Source organism: Diadema antillarum, unplaced genomic scaffold, assembly GCF_040938485.1.
Source record: "Diadema antillarum isolate AM-2024a unplaced genomic scaffold, OU_Dant_1.0 seq00000633_RagTag, whole genome shotgun sequence".
Classification (NCBI taxonomy): domain Eukaryota; kingdom Metazoa; phylum Echinodermata; class Echinoidea; order Diadematoida; family Diadematidae; genus Diadema; species Diadema antillarum.
In genome coordinates, this window is record NW_027271550.1 from 2,217,754 (window position 1) to 2,243,447 (window position 25,694).

General features: G+C 38.8%; 1 protein-coding gene across 1 annotated transcript in view; it reads left to right on the forward strand.

Moving 5' to 3' along the window:
* Positions 1–25,694, forward strand: part of LOC139736228 (sphingomyelin phosphodiesterase 3-like) — a 103,531-nt gene that overhangs the window by 74,870 nt on the left and 2,967 nt on the right. Inside the window, exon 4 of the mRNA XM_071646960.1 lies at positions 21,069–21,222. Coding sequence (XP_071503061.1) covers positions 21,069–21,222 — 154 coding nt within the window. The remainder of the gene's footprint in view (positions 1–21,068; positions 21,223–25,694) is intronic.

A 25,694-nucleotide genomic window follows, 5' to 3' on the forward strand; every position in this document is an offset into this window, starting at 1 on the left:
TGTCACTATATTTCCGTATCGATATTCATGAAATATTGACGCGTACATCTATTAGCAGATGGGATGATGGCAAAGAAGGTTTTGATAATTTCTGTGTGACACGTATTACATCCATTTTCATCGTTTGAGGCATGTTATTCTGATTGCTGTTAGGTCACATTATCATCGCTAATGAGTTTACAAATTTATCTGCTCTTTCTACCTTGGTGCATAAAAAAAAATGCAATTCAGTATAGTCTGACTTTAAGCTGCTTTTTTTTTTCTCTACTGGTGAAAAATTGCAGTCTCGTCAGTAATTAGTGATATCCCTTTGAGTTAGCTTTGAAATACAAGTGGTTCATGATAATTTACTATTTGAGCAAATCGTTTTATATATTTCTACACTACATAGTTAGTTTGCTTTTGTAATTTTATTGGGAAAAGTGTGACATAAGAAATAAAATATGATTTGAGTTTGAATTTGAATCAGAATCTGAATTTGAATAAAATATGTCAATTAATATACTTCAGTACATGAGAGATTTACTAACCTCTGAGAAGTCATAAAAATCAGTGATATCCTTAATAACAACAATGAAAAAAGAAGAAGCAACAGTTACCTTCCCGTTATAGTGTCACTCTGATAAGTTTATACGTAAATGCCAAATGCACGTCCACTGCATAATGTTCAAACCTTTTGGCTTTACTTATAACTCCAAACGTAACTTTAGGAGTCTCCAAAAGCTCCTTGGGACTCCAGTTGATTTGTTTTGCCGCAGTAATTGTACATGAAACCCGACAAACTGCAATCAATTATTGATTCAGAATTTTCTCTACGTTTTTCAGTGCGTGAGATAAGTATGAAAAGAAGACTACCTTGAACAGGGAGAGAGAGAGAGAGAGAGAGAGAGAGAGAGAAGGGAAAACCTACCGCTTTCAGAGAATATTGAAGCTGACGAAGAATTTCGTCCGAGTACATCAAATTCATACAAAATATTATAAATTCATTTTTTATTCAAAAATAATGATAGATAGGCAGAATGAGTGCACTTTTCTTATTTTTCCCTTTGAGAGTTTTCACTTAACCTGCATTCAGAAACGATTCCGCGACCGTATGTTCTGATACATTTCTGTCTAACGCAGTCTCCAATATGATTCACATTTATTTATATTTTCCAGCTGTCCATGCGTCTTTAGGGTCGAGTTAAGACCGTCAAAACCAATTTAGCAGGAAATCTTTCTTTATATGTTTTTTTTTCTCCATATTCTTTATATACGATTGAGCATTTTTTTTTCAATGTTGCATACAGTACTGAATATTCATATCTTTAAGTTTCTTCGAAAAAATACTGCGAATGGAATGTATCAAATGAATTTTAAAAAAGAACGACCTCTCTTTTTCTGTAGCATTTAATGTGATTGGTAGAACTATCCTCATGCAAAATGTATTTCGCTCTTACACTTGTCCTTATAACTTTATAACATTTCTTAGGATTCGGAATATTCCATTTGAAAGAAAAAAAGAAGAACCAACCTTAAAAGAAATAAACAAGCTAAGATTCAGTCTGATGATTTATTGTTATAAATAATATCATAATTTTTAATGAAAGGATTGACGTTTGTATTATTTGGTACCATGGTCCAGCGTGCCAAGGTAGTACTTTATGCCATAAACGTAGTGTTGTTATCGTCCATGAATATATATTTATTCATTAAAGGTCCTTAAATCTTCATTGGCGAACATAAAGAATCATTTTATCTGACACTCCACGATCTGTAAAAATTTTGAAGTGAAAGGCGGGAAACCACTTCGGGCATTTCCCATATATGGCTACCTAACTTAAACACATGAAAAATAACTGGAAGGAGTGTGCTATAGACATTGTTCATATACGAGGGACGTCACTATAACGATTACATTTCGTAATTCCGTAGATTCGTTATTCCAAAGATCCGTTTATCTGAAAATGGAATAAGGATCGTTTTGCCAAAAGATTTGCCGAAGGTACGTTTTATCCAAAAATGAACAAAGTTGTTATTAAGAAACTTCATTGATCCGAAAAAGAAATAAGGTTAGTAATTCCGGAGGTTCATTAGTATACGCACCTTTTGTTCGTTTTCGGATTAAAGGGATAGTACGGTATTGGTGGAGATGATGATCGAGCTTGTAACTTTTTGCGAGGTACAAAGAAACCACCTATGCATACCATTCTAAGACTGTAAGAGGAGCTTAAAAAATTATTTCATGAAAATCGGTTTGATAGAATGGCTGGTATATCCAAAACAAAGTAAAACAAAGCGATCTGAATACAAGGTGAATCCCACATTTGTTTGTTTGTTTGTTTGTTTGTTTGTTTGTTTGTTTGTTTGTTTGTTTGTTTGTTTGTTTTTTTGGTATGTTTTTTTGGGGGGATTGCTTTGTTTTGGATATCTCAGCCATTTCACAACCGATTTTTATCAAATAAACATTGAATTCCTCTTGGAATTACGTCATGTTCTTTCATACGTCATAAGAGGTTTCTCATTATCTCATCAAATAAAAAGTTAGAGACCTGAAGCCAGGTCTCACGCAAAACTTTACCATTCCTTTAACGAACCTTAGGAGTAACGCACCCTTTATAATTATCAGAAATAAAACAATGGCCAGAGTTGTACCATTGGACGTTTTACTTCCTAAGGCGTCATCTCAATTTTACACAAACGTCTCCCGATTCAGGTTTATCCATGGAACCAATCATAAACACATCTAGCAGTTCAGAGACACGATATTTACACTGACAATTCCTTCAACCTCTGTTTGGATACGGCTACTCTTTTCGTATATCCTCCTGTCGGTACATACCACCATCAGTTAGACTGCTTGATTGCTTGTACTCTTCTTTAGTACGCATGGCCCTTGAGATCCTGGAGCGCCCATGCTGTAGAAATTGTCATCTTGTCCATGGTGTCATTAATTGGTACCTTTGAATTTCACTGCATATCTTAATATATTCGAGGGGAATCAGATCAAACTGGTTGAATTCATTAAAATTGCACAAGCTCAAAAAAACACAAGACTTTGTCAATTTGACAGAAAACCATTCGTTTTAGCCTTCTAACATTTGTTGCCAATAAATGGATCAAGCATTTGATAATACTGCGACGGAAATAAACAATGACATATGGCCAAAGCATAACTGATATTATACGAAAGAGAAAATTTAAGTCTACCTGATGAAAAACAGTAAATAGTGGAATTACATTAAAAAGTTGAAGCACCAAACTACAGAAATGTAGTAGTTGGGATTGATGGGATATGTCACGTGGTCGAGCAAAACTTACCTGGAATCACGACAAAGCTGAAAGTCATGGTCATACTCACACAATCGGAAGTGTTTACTAATGACTGAGCATGAGTAAGGTTTTCTGTTTCTGTGTGTGAGCATGATAGGATTATGCGCATCTGTGCTTGCGAATATGATAAAGTAACTAATCATTTAAAGTATACTCATCAAAGTATTATTCAAAATTCACTATCAAAGCTTTACGTGTACTTCCCCTCTACTGACGCTTGGTCATTTTCTTATCTTTACTTCCTATAAGATGAGAGTAGAACTTCTCTTTAATCGTTAAGTCGTCCGTTTATTTCTCCTTCAGCGTCACAAAACCCCGCTGCGTCCACCGGCCGCAGTCCATCAAGTTGCCACACACCTTTTTTACTCTTCTCACCGTCGTCAGTAATTTCTTTTTACTCATTTCACGGCTATTTCATTCGACTCTTTTCTCTCTCTTTTTTTTTTCTTGTTTAGACCAAATGCTGATCGCTGCTTCAGGCAATCGTTTTGCTCCTCTAAAACCTCCCCAGCCTTGTCACGTGACTTCAAGAAATCCCAAGTAGTCAATCGATCAACCTGCTTCTGTTTTGTTGGGTTTTTTTTCCCAACCTTTCATGAAAAGTCATGAAACTATCGGATTCAGCTATCTACTACCGTTATAGGCACAATATCCAGCTTGTTGCCTGACAAAGCCACATGTATGCTGGTGATGCTTGTATTAAGACGTATCGACGGGTAAGGGGAAAAAAAGCCAAGGGGAGCCGCTATTGGTACTTATTGGAAGAACACAAACAAATCCGCAACCCGCTGTATATTATAGAGAATGGAGGATTGCTCAGATTCAATGATGTTACACGCGCACAGAGCGGAGTTGAAATGGCGGCGCAGTACATAGGCTCAGTGCAAAGACACACCGTGAATAGATCCGCTGTACTCATCCAGTTATCTTTGATAGACCAAAGTACGCCGACTTCCCTTTCTTTGTATCTCACATTGGGCATACATCACATTCCATGTGTCATCCGATTGTCATTTTCGTATTCATCTCTCTCTCTTTCTTTTTCTTTCTCTCTCTCTATCTCTCTCTCCCTCAATCTATATATATGAATATATATATATTGCTCCCCATGCAGTCTATATCATAGCCAATATTCTTCTCCTTCTTCCTAGTTTCTCTTTGTTCTTGTTTGTTTTCCTAACCAACTTCGTCGTTTTCACCATTAAAGTCGTCACAAACTGCCCTTGTGTCATCTTCTGTTTTTGTTTGCTATTTCCATCAATGTATTTGGTTTGGGTTTCTCCGCTCAATTTCGACTTTCTTTTATCTCTGCATCTTTCTCGCCTCTCGTTGAAATCTCCTCTCTGTCAAGCATTCTCCTGCTGGAATTGTATTTTCTCCAATTGATAATGCATGGAAAGGCCCTCACCATACTTTTGGTGGGTTCTTTTTCTTTTTCTCATCCATATCACTCTATCACTCACGATTGACAAACGAGAAAACAAAAAAGAGTTGGAATGAATTCCTAAATATCTGGTCACAAGCATTCCTACAAGAGTTCAGATCCTTGAGTAACCAATATTCCGGAGGAAGGGGGAGAGGGAGGGGGCTAGGAGGGTGATGAGGGGACTAGAGCTCTGTGATCAGTATCACAGTCATGAATTTATTTCGAATTGGGTTACCGAGGAGGTGGGTAGCGATATTGGAAGGGGAGAAAAGGTCACCAAAACCAGGACACTGAGAAAAGAAGACGATTGTATCTTATCCTCTGCTTATAAAATGTTAATTCTGCTTACCGGTAATACTTTTCTACCGAAGCGTATACAGGTTATATACATTATATGCATATTTTCTCTCTCAGGTACAAAAAGTAAGATTAACCTTAATGAATAATTCAATAACATTTTACTGTCGTTCTAAGTGGAAGTAAAGTGTAAATCTGATATTTTTGTCTAATGCCGTTTACATGCAGAGTGCAGACATGTCCTTCCGAAGCCATTACCTTCATTGGGCAAGTACTTTTTTTTGTCCACGTTCATGACGTTGGTATTTCCAATATCATCTGAGAAATTCATTTTGAATGGTATAGAAGTAAACTATGCACGGTACAAAAAAAAATGATATACCTTCTTGGGGTCGTGCAAGGAATAAAACGAAGTGTCAATGAACTCTACGAGCCGATGACCACGTGACTGGCGATACTGACCACCATCTTTTACGATAGTGAACACGATCACTGACAATATTAGTTCCCAGTGGCGGATCCAGACGGGGGAACACCGGACATGCGCCCCCTCTTTATTTTTTGTTAAAACAAAAGAAATAAAAGAACAGAAATGAAAAGAAAAAATAAGGGGCGCATGCGCCCCCTTTAATTTTGTAAAGGCGCATCCCCTGTACGGAATTCCTGGATATGTCCCTGGTTCCTGACTTCGTATAGTAACCTGCTGCAGCCAAAAGGAACAAAAGCACCATTACCTAAATCAGTGAAGTCATCGTGATCATACCAATTGTAATGTTGTTAAAAAAATGCTCAAAAGATGAATTAATGTAAACAGAATAAATCCTGCAGATTCGAGAACAACACTGCCAAATTTTACCACGGGAGCTTACGAACATGACGAGATTGACATAAATCCATTTTGGGTGAAAAATGCTTGCCACATTATCTGTTTATCATGGAGCAGTTCTATTTTGATCAGTATTTTCATGTCTTTATGTAGGTATAACGCTCTATCTACAAAGCATGCATGCACTAGCTTAACCGTTTATCAACATTTTGTTCATATTTTGTGTCTCCCCGTAGAAGCGTTTTACTTTTGTGCAGAGAAAGTCGACCAGCACATTTTTTTTTTGGCTAATCTTATTTGAATTCAATTCAACGTTTAGCTCATTTTCCAGCAGATCGAGTGAGAATGCAAAAGTGATAATTAATCACATTGTTTATAAGCACAATACAAAGAATACAATTCACGATGAATATTCATACAATTTCTTTTTCATTTCGAGGCCGAGCTTTTATACGAATACGGAGAGACCCACTAAAGATAATTCCTGTAAATTGCGGGTCCCTCAAAGGAAGTTCATTACGAAAGTTAGAATTATGGTCTCAAGAAACCGACAAAGAAAAGAAATAGTTTGGGAAGCTGTAATGCCTCGCCTCACAGACAATCGACAGATGTGAAAACTTTGGAATTGCCATAGTTCTGATGTACTCTATTGCTCAGGGTTCATTAGGCTTGCGTTGTGGACTGCTTTAGAAGCGTTTCTATGGGATTTTAAAACATGAATCTTTGTTTGTCTTATTTGTCAGTGAGACCGCTTTTCTTCACGATAGATGCAACGTAAATGATAACATGATATAATAATAATAAATTGTATTTATATGGGCGTAGAGACTGTTCGTCTGCGGTGGCAAGACAAGAAGAGTTATGGAAAACTGCATCTAATACGGGACTAAATCACACGCCGCCCCCTGGAGTCAAAATCGCGGGGCATAATGAAACTACTCAGGGACGTTGAGAGCGTATTGCTTTCCTACAAAAATGAGTATCGCGCAGCAGCTGCTTAAAGGAAAACGTCAATCCATGCCCATGTTTACTTGAACGAGTATGACGGAGCATCAAGTCAAACAAACAGAGTTGTTAGTATAATGTTTCGTGAAATATCTCATATAATGCAATGTATTCGAAAGTCGAGAAACTTCAACGTTTCTGGTGGTTTCTCACAGCAGTGATATAAGATATAATGACATAATATGAGACGTCATCAACTAAGAGCTAAACTCTGAGCTCGACATGTAAATCAATATAATATATTAAGTCTTTAAATCACCCACTAGAACAGCTGCTCTTAGAAATACCTCCTTCTGGAATCATAACACTTTCTAATTCATCTCTTATGAGGATATCTTTCTCTCTTATGTTCATGTTGTAATGATTTTTACCAGACATGATTAAAGTCAACATGGCTGTGCATTGGAGCTTCACTGTAAGGGGTGACTCGTGACTTGTGGCGCCATTTCTGTGTTCACGTGGGGTTCCGTGTGTAATGTTAAAGCCGGAACGTGTTTCCCTTTTGCTGTGAAAGCCACGTTCCGCTGCTGGTTCATGGCGGCGTGGACCGCGATGCCAAATGGAAGGCGACACGCGCGTAATCGCGATCTAATCAAATCTTGATCACGATGATTCGCAGCCCTCACAGACATGTCACGCGGCCCTCGGCATAGAAAGGAGCCGAAGTGGACTAGACTCGCAGTCTCAGCCGTTTTCATCGACAAGTGTTTTGAGGCCCGTCAAGGCAAAACATATTCTTCTTGTAATTAAGCAGTAGTAACATTATAGGCCTGACAGTAGCAGCAATAGTAAGCATGAAGGTATTATCTTAATTATTATCTTAATCATTCAGAAAGTAACCAAACTATGAGAGGTTGTCCCTTATGTTATACAATATTCCTTGTCGATTTATTTTCAGTAAAACACTGTTTTGTTTGGGGGTTGTATTATCTTTTTCTTGCACACAGATGCGCATGCGCATGCAACCACTTTAACCTGCACATATTACAGTCATAGAGCCTACTATCAAACATTTGCCCTTCATTTCTCGTATCAAGTTCATTGAGAGAACCATGCCGTCAATGCTTGTCGCGTCAAGTCACCTACATTCATGAACGCACTTTACCAATTTATTACGCCAGGTCGCCATGTAATTGTGAGCTGTTTTCACATGGGCCCCGTCTTATTTACAACTTGTTTCGAAGCTTTAGAATGAGAATCCATCGTTGCCGTACCTACTCCCTCGCCCCCTCTCTCCTCCTCCAACCATTGGGTAACTGGGTCTCGGAGGAACAGACTGCGTCCCCGAGCCCTCCGGATCGATCTCGGCCAGAGGAAAGGTTGGGGCGACGAGTAATTGGGGAAGATTCCCCGTCGCAAGGTAGTTCGCAAGTCAATCGACGCTGATCCGCTCTGCCATCGCCCTCGCCAATAAATCCGCCATTTATGAATCCGTGCGGGCCGTTCTATACGTGCTCTTATAGAGGCGAAAGGAGAAGAGGGGTGGGTGGGTGGTGGTTGTGGTGGGACGACAACTTCCCGCCAAAATAAATCTCTCCTTGGTTTCCCCGAACAGGCGGTGTGCACCCTCAAAATACCAAAGGTTAGCGGCGAAAATTGATGTGGAACATGTACTTTATATCATGTCAGGAGTACAGTGAGTGAATCTTGTCTACGAGGATTGATGTAAAGGTCGAGATGAGGCGAATCAACTGTGTCGGTATCGTCTGCTAGGAGGCTGCGTTTATGGTGGTTCTAGACACTTCAACGGGCCTCACTGCGTTCTTACTTGATTAGTCTAATATCATTCCGACGTCATTATTCATTTTAACCAAATACACTGATATGAGGACGATGTAACTCTCAAACATAGTTTGAACCATGCTGAAACGACGTTCTGTATATGAACACATATGGTCACGAGGTAGGTTTCTCGACGTGGGGTTGGGTAGGAATGATGTTCATTGAGGAAGACTATACTGTAAGCACTTGCTCTTACATCTGAAAAGTAGCGGGGAGAAAAAGAACTCTCAAGGAAGCGAGCGGAAACGCCTGAAGGGAAAAAAAGACTTTCAGCCGTATTACGAATGCCCCATTTTCATCACCACCAAATCATCCTCATCTACCTCTTTTCCTTTGGCGCCCTGACCTTTGTAACCGTCTAATAGCAAGCTATAGAGGTTACTATCTGCGTGTAATTCCCTGCTCACTCGCATCTTTTTCCCCTCCCATCCCTCCTTTCTCTGTCTGTCTGCTGTTTGTCTGTCTGTCTGTCTGGCTGCCTGCCTTTCTGTTCTTCTGTCTCTCCTTTTCTCACTGTGTGTCAGTATGCAGTGTAACTTATTAACTCTCTCACTTAATTTATCTATCTATCTATCTATCTATCTATCTGTCTATCTATCTATCTATCTGTCTGTCTATCTATCTATCAATCAATCTATCTATCTATCTGTCTATCTATCTATCTATCTGTCACAGTAATCAGAATACAGTATACCAGTATAGGTCACATTTTAGGACATAGTCTAGTATCAGTTGAGCCTGAGAACTCACTGCGTGGGGGAGGGGGGGGGGTTACTCAGTGCAGGTGGTGTTCGGGTACAAACAATAATTGACATCCCTCCGCACATATGGCATTTATGAACAATATTCGGAACATAAAAATCTTCAGATGGACCATTCGACAAGTGTGGTTGTTGGCTGGATATCTCACAGAATTTGAAAATGAGAGGGTGAGAGCGACAGAGAAAAGGAAAGGGAAAAGTAGAATAAAAGAAGGATTCTGTAGAAGTAGTGCATGATTACTGTTACTCAGACGTTGACGTTTTCAAATCTGTTTTGTTTTTTCCACCAAACGATAGTTGCTCGAAAGGAAATAAAGTAGATAAGTGCAACTTATCTATTTTATGAATGAAATATAATAAGATATTACTCATCAATGATTAATGTGATTTTTTCGGGGGGGGGGGGTAAACATCAGCTGGAAAATGGTGTAGCATACTATCGGAGATGGGTGGGAATAACAACCAACAGAATGACGTGTTTTATACTCCTCTGTTTAAAAATACCGTAATAATTCCGATGCACGCAGAAATTTGATAAATCTTAGAAAATATATCAAATGAGTATCCATCTGACGTCAAAGACATACGCCGTCAGTAATATAATGATGGCTTTAGTATGCTGTAGCTGAATTTCGATATGCAAATTGCAACAGTACTAGGATGAACCATCAAAAAGCCCCTAAACTTCATCATCGATTCGTCGTTAGCTCTTGAACAGTGATTATGCTTTTCTGCAGACCACGGATAATTTACGTGGCGCACAGAGTAACACAATACATAGATCCAAAGCCTTTCCCGGCGTCCTTAATTAAACCAATTTTCACCCCGAGTGCACCGCGGCTAGCCGATCTTTCCAGTCCGCCGCTTTCTGTAGGATCGAGAGCATTTCAAACATTTGCAACCAGAGCGATGAGTCATTGGCTCATTCATAGCTCAAATCGGATTTCGTCGGGACGATTTCGCCAACCCATTAGCGTAATGACAACGGTCTTACACTAAACCAGCAGTGATTCTTCTGTCGACATAATTATGCCCTTTTTCTAATGTCATATTTGCAATATCATAGAGACGCGAGTCCATTGGAGAAATAAAGCGCACTGAAGCGCAAGCGCAAAAAATGTACACGCAGTAACGGAAAGATACAGTCTGCGTAACTAACCAATGAATGAAAGGTAATATTCTCTAGGTTTGGTTAGGTATTGAAGGAAAAACAGTTTAAAGTTGTAATTGCAATTGCTACGTTTTAAAAACATATCTAATTCTTCTGAAATATGTCATGTTTACTTTTTCTTAATGCATGATTAACACCTGTTAATATGCTTTCCGGCTCTTTCTTTCATCATTGATGCATGACAACTGATTCAATGTGTTTTGGGTGGTGTTTTTTTTTTTTTCAATATATGAAAATATATCACGTCACTAAGACGTAAACGTGATAAAAGGCCCTCCAAAATGAAGAAGTGAATAAAGCTAGAGCCCCAATCTTTTTGCAGCCCGCATCCCAAGCTCTCTCTTTCTCTCTCTCTCTCCCTTCAATCTATCTATCCATCTATCTATCTATCTATCTATCTATCTATCTATCTATCGAAAAGAAGAGGGAACTAATGAGGATATACTCCAAAGTGATTTGACAGATTGCGGCGGCCTGTAGTGACACCGCGATTCTCTTTGGTGGACATCAGACCGGGTGACTCAAAGAGTGGTGATCATGCCATTTAGCTGCTGGGCACATTTTGTTATTTCATAAGATGTCTGGAGCTTGAAATTTTAGAACTAAAAAAGAAAGCCTTTCCATTTCTTATTCATTATTTGGGAGGTCACCAAACCATTCAAATTGCTATCAATCAATAAGAATGCAAAAACAAATGTTGGTCGTGTCATAAAGAGGGCAGAAGTGTGAGATGTCGACAATGATTCATTGGCGTCCGTTTCTCTTTTCAAAATTAGAAAGACACTGATGCAAAGAACCAAACAGTTTATTCCAAAAAGAGGTATCGATCGCGTGACTTGCATGCAATCAAGCAAAACTTTTGCAATTTCAGATCTCACAAAATTTAATCTGAGAAAGATTTTTTTTTCATTTCAACGTCTCTTTTAAAACTGAATCAATACAGGCAACTTATCAATCCGTCAAAGGAATTTGTTGAACATCCCACCCGACAAATAGGAAAATGTTTGGTGGGAAATTTACCATAAGGTAAATGGATTCAATTAGTGCAGAAATATTAGTAGCACACAGTAGGGAAGTTTGAGGAAAGTCTGGAAATTGGTGCAAAATATGTGAAATTTTTCAATTTTGATTAAATCCATATGAAAAGTATATACACATTGTTACTGACGTAATGTTACGGGTAATATCATTCCCACTGCCTTCTGAAAGAGGTATATCAAGAGGTCTTTCATTATGGTAGAAAATTATAGATATGTTTAATTATCTGTACATGTTCTTACTTTTGAATTGTTTTTCCGATATTCCTCAAATTTCGCAGATGTGTACTATTAATGTTTCGGCATTCACATACATAACGGCAAATTAACCTTTGGAAATTTTTGAGATGTCTCCAATCATCTATTTCTTTCAATCGTAACAAGAAATAACCCGTCCCATTTCTGTTTCCATCACAGGAAGGTCACAAACTTATAAACAAACTTGGCAATCTATAGCTAGTTGTTACAATCAATCAAATCCCCGATACTCACTTTATGTTTGGGGTCATCTTTGGATGGCTATAAGAGAAGATTTTCGCTTGGCAAGCAGGTGAGATACATTCTCATGTCAAAGATGCACGACGTAATTGGAGGCCGATGTGTTCGAGATCGTATAGGTGTAATAACTGTCTTAGTGGAACAACAAGAAACGTAGGTTATGCCTGCCACTTGTTGCAGTAGTACGTCGATATCTTACGGAGTGTTCTGATTTCTGGGATGTTTTAAGGTCACGTAGCTCACCAGTAACGGGAGCGCCACGGATTTTTCTCTTTACTATATACACAGTCTGTTTTCAAATGCGAAGAGAGAAGAGTTCCACTTGGCACGATTCAAATATTCTTAAATCCAAAACCTTAACACTTAACCAACTGATTTAACATAAAAAAATACACACCTATCGGACTGACAAATCAACACCAACAGGATAAAAACACTGTGGTAGAGCAGAATGTGACCCTGAGGACTATGCAAGTTTCGATCGTTCTGTCATTTCATTCTGCATGCTGTGCGAGAAGCTATGTCTATTTTTGGAACTTTGGTGCACTCCATGCAGAAAACACGATGGACAACGAAGAAATGCTAAGACTCTGAGGATGAGTTTCAGCTGGAAAAGATCCTATGATACAATGCAAAGAAACTCATAAATAAAAAAAAAAAACAAGTGGGATGTCTCTTCGCTATACACATACAATTTGTTTTTGTTTGTTTTGTGTGTTTTGTGTGTTCGTTTGTTTGGTTGTTTGTTTTGTTTCGTTGTTTGTTTTATTCCATTAACTTGAGGCCATGATAATGCGTGATAAACGGTATTCTCGTCTGATGCTCTTGACTTTGAGGAAACTCCTATTCTGGGTGAACTTCTTGTAGGAAAGTAAGTGTCCAACCCGAACTTTGATTGGAGGTTAGAAAAATCAGTTTGTCAAAACAGACTTGATACATTTACAGAGAGGTTTGGATAGAATGACAATTTTCAAACTGTGCCAGAGTTTAGGTTTTCCTTGTCTGCAAAAGCAGCATAAACGTGGCTATTTTCCATCACTAAGTACAAAAGTTTGATCTGGTTTTTAGAGCGTGGCGTATTACAGAGAAGCACAGTTTGTGGGTAGGTGTTGAATTCACAGAGCAAAGCGTAAGAGTTCATGTAGGTACTAAGAAGAACATATTGTAACGTAAAATATAAGCTTTCACGAATAAGTTATGGAAGTTTCTGCTTGCAGTCGTCCTGAAAGCGGTTTGCGATGACAACTTGTTGAAATGGATCTGCAGCTTCCCGTTCACAAAGATACCCATAATATTTCAAGTTAAGCATTCCTTAGGCCATGAACGTACTAGACTACACTAGAAAGATTTCGTAAAAGATTGATTAACAACGCAACTCAAATTGATCACGCACTCAAGATAAGACCCGGCAAGAATAGCAATGGGGAAAAACAGAATTGTTTCGGTAATAGATATGATAGTGTGTCTCCAAGAATCGAAGATGAACCATTTTTCAATTTCTCGTCATGGTCCGTATCATCGCGTCTAATTATGTGACGTTTGACGAGACTCTCACGACTATCCCACACCACACTCTCTTGGCATCTAGCAGTTTGATGAAACCTTTCCATTATGATTTAATCGATTATTCCGATCATCATTAGCAAGACGGAGGGATTCATTTTCTCATTATTGGTAATGTAATTACTTTTTGCATAAGTAACAACATCGTGTCGTCACATTCCCAGCCCAGGAGGGAACTCACGTTTCAACTCATGTAATGCTTGTTTCATTCCGCAGTCGAGAGTGTGGGGCAGAAATGTAAAGGAGGTGCGTGAATCTATTCCATTGGGCCTGTCCGGCGATCAGTGAGTCATACAATTGTATGGGATCGTCATTATGTGTTGCCAAGATAGTGCATTTCGATTATCCTTCCACACTCCACTCCCAATGTGCTAAATTCCTGTCATCCCCCTTCGTTAAAAATAAAAAGAGAAAGATGGAGATAGGGAGGAGAAATCGAAAGGCCATCGAAATAACAAATCATCTCCTGAGGTTATGCCCTTACAGATTAGCTTCTCATCGGACCAGGGATATCGATATAGGCTGAATATTTGCGACATAGAATATTTCCCCGCTTCGTTCACTGCCATGCTGATTCGAACTTGTTCCTTGAGAACAGACGGTTGAAACACTGCTGGAAAAAAGTGTGCTACATCAACATAAACAGAGCTCGAAAAGATATGGTCGTGTTGTTGATTCTATAAGCCCATGCTGAAATTAAGATCAGGAATCACTATCTGTTGAGTCATATTGATTGATCGTGGAGGGTTGATCATAATATCATGTGATTACAATTTGTTGATCTCAACAACCGCATAATAAGTTTTTAACCCGTTGAGGACGAGTCCCGAGTATACTCGGGCAGGTGTCTATGGGAAATGCGTGTTGTAACCATAGCAAAATCAGTCCGTCCTCAACGGGTTAACAAATATTTTACTTTTTGAATTTTCGTGCGCAATATCGCTTTGTGAGCTACTGGAGTTCAGGAAATCCATGCTTCAGGTTTGGATACACAGAAGCGTCAAGTGCAATGTTACCCATCGGAAATCTATACTTTCTTTCGATTATCAGGTTGAATGCGTCCGTGTCACTCGGTGCTTTGACTCTGATTGTATCTTTTTTGTTTGAACATTTTCGACATCTATGAAGTAACATTCAGAATATTGCGAAAAACAAGCTGGTACATAACATTCGTATTAAACCATAAATTCATAAACCCAGACATCAATGTTAGGTTAGAATAATTCTCAGATTATTTGGGCAACAATTTGGCATTATATGCCAGTCTTGTAAGACTAAAAAAAGGAGGAACAACCCAACCAACCAACCAACCAACCAAACAAACAAACCCGAAATCAGAAACTGCCTTTATAAAGCGATGGTTGACTTTAATTGCCTTAAAAAGGTACAGTAGAAATATATGTAAATGTAATAACAAATAAACAAATGAACGAATATTCTGGATGTAAGAGAAATATTTGCAGTCACCTAAAAGTGGGCACTAGTCTTGGGAAACAAAATACTGCATTTTGAAGAAATGAATCCCAGAGATCATAGAGATTATTGAACATACTTTAGTGTGGTGCAACAAAATACATCAATACATCAAGGAGGTACTTGCATACATTGACCGGATATTGGAACCATAATTCAGGTCATTAAATCCCTAAAGGTAATGGCATGTTTAAGGGGGTTATTCCTCTCAAGTAACTCTGGCTGCGGTTTTTTTTTTCTTCTCGCACACTTGCAATGTCAATATTTCACCCCTCCGCGTCCGTCACTCACCTCTTAATGATACAGTAATGATGGGCACGTCTGCGTCCGTACTGTCGGTCCATTAGTCTACCCCAGTAATGGCCTATTCATAATCAATGATATACGGAGGCGAATGAGGATGGGCAATGGTAGAACAATCTATACATAGCTCCCTTTTCCTGGGTATCCTTGGTCCTCGTGAGAAAAGAAGTACTGGGTTTTCCTCTTATCATTGGATGTTGATGAGAAACCAATAATGGTAATTTGCATGAATAATTCATGAGGCATACCATAAGTTGTCACCATTTTTTTGTTCTTAGTAGTAGTATAGCGACTGTTTTTAATGAGTTATCCCGTGTTTCTAAACCGGTATAGTTCCAGCACTTCTCGCGCCTCTGCCAGTGTCGATTGCAACGAAGGCGCGAAATGATGTTGCAGGTATCATGAGCACGTGACTCAAAGAACCTTAACCCTAAAAATAAACGTATAACTGCAGGAAAGGAGTGACAGGTCGATCATTCGCGATGTATTACAGGCGACGTTTCCGTCTCGTGAATTAGCTTGAACCGTCCTTGTTGTTTGTTTTTGTGTTTGTTTTGTTTTTTAAAGAGAGAGGCAGAAAACATCCATTCATCGAGTTTGTGGAATAACTCATTAAAGATACGGTGTTCAAGGTCTAATGGAGTCGATGACTAATAATAATTCATCGGCTCGTTAGGTGTTTTATCTATTTACCTGTCAAAATATCTCTCCACTTCAGTGACTGCATATCATCATTTTTTCCTCATTCTCGTTTTGTCTCTCTTTCTCTCTCATTAAAAAAAAAAATGTTTACTATTATGGGATATCATCATTGTTATAAAAGGCACAGCCGTATCAAGCTTGACCAGTTTTGAAGAGTATCGGCAAATCTCTATATAGTCAGTAGATGCCTACATTGACTGCTGCACCATTTCTAAGTACGTAAGGTTTACCTTGCTAGACAAGGTTAAAGAAAGATGAAGCACCACCAATTGCACAAATCTGTTTGCAGTGAAGCGGATATACGAGTATTAGTCATGTCCTGATTAGTATAGATCTTCATAATTGTGTCCTGGCCAGACGAGTCACTCGGCCGACCCAGAGGTCGTCTCGAAAGAATTAAGCAGAAGAAAAAAAAACTAATCAATAAACATACTTGAGACTTGAAATCTGACCAACGCAAGAAGGCATTTAGAAAGGGGAAAGGTTTAACATGACCGCCACTCTACCCGGCCAGTCGCACGTCAGTTATCTTAGCTGCTACAGCTGTGAATATTTGAATTGATTACAGAGTACGGAAGTCTCTCGACAGAGAGCGAAGGAGAATAGGAGGCCCATGTCGTAAACCACACGTAAATGGCAAGATGCATGATTTAATGTGCCACTTGTACAGGGCGAGTGCAGGCAGTTCAAAAATGTCAAGGAATTATCTTCCATCTTATCTGTCGTCGCCAAATTCCATATTGCGAAAAGATGATAGTATCCAATTTTCGACCACTTATCAACCCCGTTCACAGGAATTCAAGGAAAAGGTGCCAAACCTGAATTTATCATAGTTTATATGGCAATATGATATCTTCATAATTATTATCATTATTTTAGTATTTCAAGCTTATGATGATTGAGATGACGTTAATGCCATAAGCAGAGTGAAAGTCAAAAGGACAAATGGATAGAAGCTTTATATGATGCTGACTTAAAATGAGACATTTATTGGAAAGTGCTGTTTTCCTATGTTTTCACAGAGTGATATTGGTAGCAATCTCTATGAAGATTATTTGACGAAAATTTATGATATCATCGCCTCACAAAATTAATCTCTGATTGATCCTCGCACAAATCTTTGCCTAATTCTTTATCTTCCCTAATTCCAAATGTGCTCATAACTACTATCACTCTCCAATCTCCATGTCCCTAACTCCTGATGTTAATGAAAGTTGTGTACTGTGTTGATTTAGTTAACACCACTTATAAGAAGGGGATTTTGAAAATGACTTTAAAATTGAATTTGAAATAGAATTGTAGTATAAACAGTTTTTAAGAATGTGCGGCAAGGGAAATGCAGCAATCATAGCAACAATTTTGTTAAGAATCTTGGGTTTTGGGGAACGTGATTAAAGCGTTAACAGAATTCCAGTCACCCAACAATACCAAGTGCTTATATTTTTCTAAATGTTTATAAATAAAAGATAAAAAGTTACAGAAACCTTAGTACTATTTAGGCGAAGTGATATATCTATATTGTTTGATATGTGGTGTTTTAGAACACTCAATTTCCCCCTCGTACCACGTATATCTCTTTTAATACGTGGTATTGGGGATATTTTTAGGGAGGCTCGATGGGGTTTGGCGTTGTTTGGCTTCCTGCACGAATACAACCTGAGGGTTGGTTCTGCCAAAGCAGCACGGCCATCAGGCCGGTCAGATTAGTGGGATCCGAGATCACGCTCCACCGACTTCGCGCACCGCGCCGCGCGTATTCAATTTCGAGGTCGAATGCGAGGCGTGCCGCTGAACTCACTCGTAGAGCCAGGTCATAATAAAGTATTGTTGTTGTCACGGGCCTACGGGGGAAGGCGAGGGGATAATTGAAAGAACTGTTTGTTCTATGCGGCTGGTCCCGGAGCTGTTTTATTCATGAAATCTGTCTACTAGCCTAACTTCCTCCCTCCTGGTTGTCAATAATCCCATCCTCTATACCCACTACACGGTGCATTGCGACATTTCGACGGCTTCATTTTAAGGCATGAGGTGGAGGGGAGGCGTGTGTTTTTATGACAAGATACTTGAAGGAGGCACTCTTCTAGACTTTGGCTGTATATCAACATATAGTGTAGAGCGACGGGTGTGCTCCATGCAAGTTTTTGTCATCTCTACAGCAGCCAACACCCATCATATTGTAACAGAGGACAAGGGGAAGTCCTGAAACAGTAAACAAAGGTTTCTTAAACAACAAAAAAAAAATCCAAGTGCTCCTATGGTCGAGAAAAGAAATGTTTGTTCGTAGTGATCATAATAGTGTGTCCATATCTACCGAAGATAGAAGCTGTGGTGTCAAGTATAGTTCGTCACGAGTGTGTGTGAGTGTGTGTGTGTGTGTGTGTGTGTGTGTGTGTGTGTGTGAGTATTTCTGTTTGTGAATGTAATCAAGTTCCAACCCCGTTTTCAAATTGAACTTGATATAAGAATAGATCTACAGTAAAACTTAGAGAATCGTGACATTTGACTGTTTCAAGGACAAAGTCTTGGAAAGTTATGGCCATTTCATGAAACATTGAAAGTAGTCACAAGAAGCTATAACTGCGGATTACGCAGTGATGATGTCTGCCCTAAAAAATCTCCTATACTTGATTTTTAAAATATAGTTTTATGAGTTTTCTACAATCCAGAACTCCTCTATAAACTTAGTCAAAGCAATCAGGATCACGATAAAGTAATGCAATGCTTTATTGTTTGGATTGTTTTGATTTCCTGTGATCAAGATATTTACAATCTACATAGTTTAACAATATCCAGATCGATTACCTTTACAAGGAGCGATATGTATGTACATCCACGTGTACAAGTAATAATATAAATAATATACTAAATAAATGAACAATAAGCTGAATACCTAATCAAGCCATATCTTTGATACTGATTTTACTCAACCAGTCGAATGCCCGTTAGAGGGTAACACGTTTTATTATATGCTTCTATATATTTTTCATGAATCACGAAGCCCATCTACGACAAGACAAGTAAGCACAACGTGCAACTATATATTACAATGGTTGATGTCTGGTGGTATGTCTCATTAGCAGCAAGAGGGCACTGAAAGGCATGGATTTCAAATTTTATTCTCTCTGCTTTAATTCTATGTCAACCCATCAAGCCTTGGGGATTTTATTTTGCGGGAGTCATCATTGTGACATCAGTATAAATGTGTACCTCTGAATTTAATTGCTCTTTTTATAATCGGTGAGAGATATGGAATTGATCAATTTAATGAATATTGAAAAGGTGAGACAGAATATTGAACTTTATTCTCTACAATGTAGTTCCAATTTAAGGAATCATTGCAACACTTAGCAATAGATGGATTTTGCTCATTCTAGACCGGAATTAAACAATGGTATGATTATTACCAAAACAAGCCCAAATGAAAGATGTATACATTAATTTGCTACCGAACAAAATGCTTCAAATGAATAATGAAAACTGATGATGAACAGATACAGCATCAGTGTACCAAAATATACCAATGTGGTATCTGCAGGGATTCTCCCATATGGGTTAAGGCGTGAGATTTCATGAAGATTCATCAGCATCATTACCATCATTCCGCCATACGAGTTCTCCAGGGAATAATATTAACACATGAAAAGCTCATGACTCACATTCTCGTTTATTTGCGACATGCTCGAAAAAAAAAAAAACAGCTCGGAGAGCTTGACAGGATATTGTGAGATCACAAGCAGCGGTATCGGAGATGAGGCTGAAACCTTTCAAACAGGGGGTTCGAATCCCGCTCAGTGCTTGCTCCCTTGTTTCTTTCTACTCCCGATGTCTCTCTTTATGAGGTGTCAAAGTGGGTACCGGAAAATGCGGAGGTATAGTGATGAAATCAAGGAGTATTAATAACACTGAAGACTCTACTCTAGTTAAGCAACACTATCAATACATTGTTATTGTCATGATGAAGTAAAGAATTATTATCATCATTAACCGCTTGTATCAGTATTATTGTATCATTACTGGACATTCTTGTTACCACCCTTTCCTTTTTTTTTATTTCAATTATATTTTTCCTAAAAACAAAAGGTAGTGCGTAATATGCAGAGTATACATTTTACAAATTTGATATTGTTTAACAATAATGTGCGAGGTATACAAGTCACGAAGTATAATACAAAATATATTTCACCGTTGTGATATTGGAAATCTTGGTGTTTTTTTTGGTCAGAATATTTCGGACTAATTTTGATAATCCACAGTGAAATAGAGTCCACAGTCACATTCACCATCACATCAAAATAATCAAAGCACGTCTGTATGTATAATGTGGAACCACCCATGACTATAGCACAACATCAGTTACCCCCCCCCCCCCACAAAAAAAGTTATATTTTCTTCGATCATCATCATCATCAACAACAACAACAAAAGGTTGACGCTCATATTTTCCAATATTCTAGCGTGTAGACCATGCAGCCCATGTTATATTTCTCAAGTGGCTGCCCCTCTAATAGGACATTACAGATGGAAGTACCGTGTGTGAGAGAGTCACAACTCCAACACGTAACAGATCTCGCTTCATTCATTCATCGCAAAGAGCAGGGTGTAGAACCTGGTGCAGTGGTTCGTCTCGCATCCAACTGGACCCCATGGCAGACCAGCAAGTGCAGCTGAAAATGGGCTATCAATTCATCTTCTCAGATGGAAAATGAAACAAACAAGCAAACAAACAAACAAAAACACATCGAAATTAGTGTTCAACAACGCCTTTATACTGTTTTGGCCTCCTGCACCGAACCGCAGTGTTACCAATATAGTAAAGAACTTCACAATTGTGTTTCTCTGTTTCTTTCTTCTGCGATGGAGACGGATTGTGGGCTAATCTGTTCTCTCTGTTTCTTTATCATCCCACCACCAGCTGACATGGGGGACTGGAGTCATCCGCTGTTCCTCATCTACCAGGATCCATGCCGAATGAAGCCGGGTGTGGACAAGGCGTGGACCGTTGGAACCCTCATGAGGTCACAGAGACTACACGACGAGGAGGTGGCCACTCCGGAGAACCTCCAGAGGTAAGAATTTAATTCTGAACGTTTCCCCGTAAATAACTGCGTAATTTATTTGGGATTGAAAATGAATGACTGCAATACCTTTCATGAAAAATAGTAAACTGTATAGGTTGAATCCATGGTGTAGTAAGTACGATTCACTGGGAATGGCGGAAATGCATGACTCGTTCTTGTTGTAAATAAATCTTGTTACCTTTTGGAACGAAGAAACTCCAGGACGAATCCATGCCAAAGGAAATTAAACCCTCCAAAAGCGTTTTGGTCGGATATCTTTTTGACAAACTGTTAAAAGCTACCGAAATCCTTGCATCTGATTGGCTAAGAGCAAATTTGTCCGACAACTTTGTCGGACAAAGTGCTTCATGAAATGCCACAGGACATGTCAGCTGGATGTGAATGATTGATTTTCTTGGGGTGGGAGTTGACGAATATGACTCCTACTGATCTACAGAACGAAGAACCTCTCTAGAAACATTTTTTTTTTCCTCTGGACGTATCCTCAAGATGTGTAAGATTCCTTGGAAATTATATACTAGTAACATCCATAATCAAAATGATTGTTCCTTAAGAAATTGATGGAATACGTAGGATCCATTGCAGTTGAATGTATCACTCTTACATCATGTAGGAATGTAAAAATTTTAAAAGGTAGGGATAATTCTGGACATGCAAACTACTGAAGTATACGTATAACTTCCGCCTGTAATTTCAAAGTACATAGACAGAAGTAGATATTATATTTCATGATTTTTTTTTAAAGCAGAATACGTCTAATTCTGAGAAGTTTGATATGAGATTCCCCCGTATGGGAGCGCGCAAAGCCATCTTCAATGCAATGTACATTGTACTTGGGTCGAAAAGAAAATACGTCCCTCTTGACTTTTTTCATTACAAAATACCAAACCTCCCTATAGTAAAGATGAATGAAGAGTCGTTCATTGGTTTGCCCAGTCGTGTGTTGTGAAAGAGCGAATTGGGTTTTGCCGTGGTTTAATTCTTCAAATGCCATGTGTCTTTTCGCTATAGTGTAAAACTTTCCGTCTGGTTCCATTTTTTTTTTCACAATGTACATGCGTAAACGCTTGTATAGCAATATGATTTATAGTTATTACCATATTCAAACAGCAATCAGTTCATTTCTTCCTTTGAATTTACACATTTTACGAGTGTTCAGTTGAATTTATTCTTTCAAAAGCGAGAGACGATAAGGTGAATTTATCAGGTTTAATGGAAGGGAAACATTTCAAGGGAATCAGAGTGAAGGCTGGTTTACCATGTCTTACGAGATACTGAAACCTTGAAACGATATACTTCTCTCGAATCCTGTGTTGAGTTGCAATTCATAGAAGAAATCGTCAGTCAAATTGGTCACTGTTTGAATGTAAGAAAAATGGGGGCGATCTTTTCAGGTCAGTGACCGCATACAGGGAGAAATTATGCAAAAAATTCTTCCCCGCATGCGAGCGGATTGAATTCATATCGCACACCTGCATCGTTGTTAAAATACATCCCCATGTATTTCTTCTCCTGCTCACAGCCCCACGGCAACGTTCCAGCGCAGGCATTTTCTCGTCCTTGGTTTTTATCACTCGATCGTTATTTCAAAACAGCAATTTATATCGCTTTAATGGACAATTCCCGCAGTTGCACAGCCCGAGGCTATGCAACGTCTCGTAAAATTCTCATGCGTATTTTTTCCCGTTATTCACGTCATCTAAATATTTGTAGGATTCTTTTTGTCATTGTTTTTAGTGTGGCAGAATCAGCATAGGAATCAGGAGTGTGTATGGCAAGTGTGTGTATGTGTGTGTGTGTGTGTGTGTGTGTGTGTGTGTGTGTATCGGCTTGCACGTGCCTGAAGAAGGTGCATGATACCAGCCATTCACTTATTAAAGACTGAAAGCATTTCGTCGCGTCACACCGCGTCATAGTCAGAATTTGACTGACAGCTACCTGTTTCACAAAGCTGAGCGAGAGGGTGATAAGGGAGAGAGGGATAGTGGGGAGGAGGGGGGGGGAGAAAGAAAGAAAGTAAAGGGGAGATCTGGAGGGTTCCAGGGAGGGAGGGAGAAGGGGAGAGAAACTTAGAGCGGGGAAGATAGAGAAAGAAGATAGAGACAGATAAGGATACGCAGTAGTTATAACAACCTTCGAAACGCCACCTCCGAGATGCACTAATTCACCATGATCAAGCATCAAGCACTTGGCATGACCGTTTATACCTGCAAGGTATGGATGCTATAGGACCGTGGTACATGTCTCACTATTTATGCAATACCATAACTGTAACGTCTAAATAAGTATTTGCTGTAGGATATGAGCGTTTCATTTTTACCGTGTTCGCATTCGATGATGACAGGCAGTTTCGTAAAAGAAATAATTTTGATTTATAGGCCCTAATTATTCGTTTGAGTGATGGTGGACAATTTGGTTATGGAGATTAGATTATTAAACAAAAATAGATGACCTCATATCCTGGGTGAATTGGACAGAGACTACAAGATTTATATTCATTGTGACGTCACTAAGTAAAGCTGGGTAATTTTGTGGAATATGGTATTATCGCGCATCATTCCCCATCATAGGGCTCGCTAAACATTCCTTCATGGCTTATGGTAATTGGGTCGTACATCCCTGGACGGTTGTTGCAGCTGTCTTCCCCGAGCCGTTGGGCCGATCTCTGCCCCGCACTGAAAACAAATCCGATCAAATACCGGCAAATTGAAAAATCCATGTTGTCATTCTGTCGCTATTTGTCGCCACGTAGTCATCCGTATTATAATGCAGATCAACCATGAAGGAAAAATAGAGAGGTAACTCTGATTGCATAAAGAGGAGGTTGTATTCCCTCTTTAAGAACAATATTAACACTGAGAACAAACGAGAGTTTTACTGATCGTTGAAAGCAGAATGCCATTAAGGATGGTTGAAGTTGTACAAGGGGGCGCGCTACAATAAAGTTTTTTTTTTCTCTCTCTCTCTAAACGGCTTAAAGTTTTTGAGTTTATTTGTTTCTTATTCTTTTAAGGAAGCAAAGGAAAGTCTGTTGTTACGTCTCACCATCACCGTGTGTGAAAGGATTATGAATATGTTCGCCTTCATCTTTTCTTTTTTCCCCTCTTTTCACTTTGATTTTTTATTTCAATATTTCCAAGGCCCAATGGAGAAACCGACGTGTGATAGAGATCAAACTTGCATTTATTACTGCGTCTCTGAAATGACTACGAGCTCATTGTCGTCAAAATCTTGAGAACATCATTCTCGCGTAGTACTTACCAGCGCATCGCTGTTATCTGTGATTGATTACTTCCTAAATTACTGATGTTTAATGATAATATCTCGAAGAAACGAATGCATTATTGAGTACTTTCCATCAACATTGCCCAAAATTTAGTGGAGGGTCTCTTCACAGATGCAAAAAGACTGTCGGTCCCAATGGGTGCATGCCCATATGTATTCAAAGTGGGCGTTATCATTGCAAACATTAGATTAACCAAAAAAAAAAAAAAACCCACACACACAAACAACAACAATGAGATGTGATGCCTCCTCTGATTAACCGAGAACCATAGCAATCTAAACAATCTACAGTCCCGGCGTAGTCTCAACCGTAACCTGTAAGTAGTAGTAGTAATAGTAGTAGTAGTAGTAGTAGTAGTAGTAGTAGTAGTGGTAGTGGTAGTAGTAGTAGTAGTAGTAGTAGTAGTAGTAGTAGTAGTAGTAGTAGTAGTAGTAGTAGTTGTTGCTGCTGTTGTTGTTGTTTAAACAGAAAACTTTGGGAAAGCATTCTTCGGTTTACAAAGATTATTCGAAGTAAGGGGTTATCTTTTTTCTATTGGTCATCTCTCTGGTTAAAGCTTAGATAACATGAAGGAGATAACGATAATCTATTATATGTCGATAGTGGCGTGTTCATATATAAATGCCATGTTTTTCTCATTCTTATGCGGTTTTAATGAAGCTTTCTATATCATTTTTGTTTGTTTGACTTCACAAGGGTTGTTGTTGTTTTTTCAAAATCAACCTGACTAATATGTAGAGGAAATTCAATTAGGTTCTCAGAGTTAAATGCCGTAACCTTGTTCAGTTCGATGATCAGCGAGATATTTGGTTATCCAAAAGATAAGCAGAGGGCATACGTACTTTGTTCGTGTGTAAGAAACACTTTCTTATTTATCAATATATTTTCGTCGAGATATTAGAACGTATATAGTGTCATTTGATATCCTGCTTTGGAATCTTTGTAGCAAACAAAGGAAAGAAATGTATGTACTTAGTAAAGGCAATGTGCCATTAGCGTTTCCCGCTTTGCCTTCGATGTCTTTTCCTGTAGAATGATATTGAGAAGGATGAAAGAGACATTTTGGCTAGGTACTCTCTTTTCTAACATGAAATCGGATGGCGAGTCTTCTCTCAAAGCATTCCCAGCTTGTTTGCTATTTGTTTCCGAGGCTTCATTTGATCTAAGACAAACA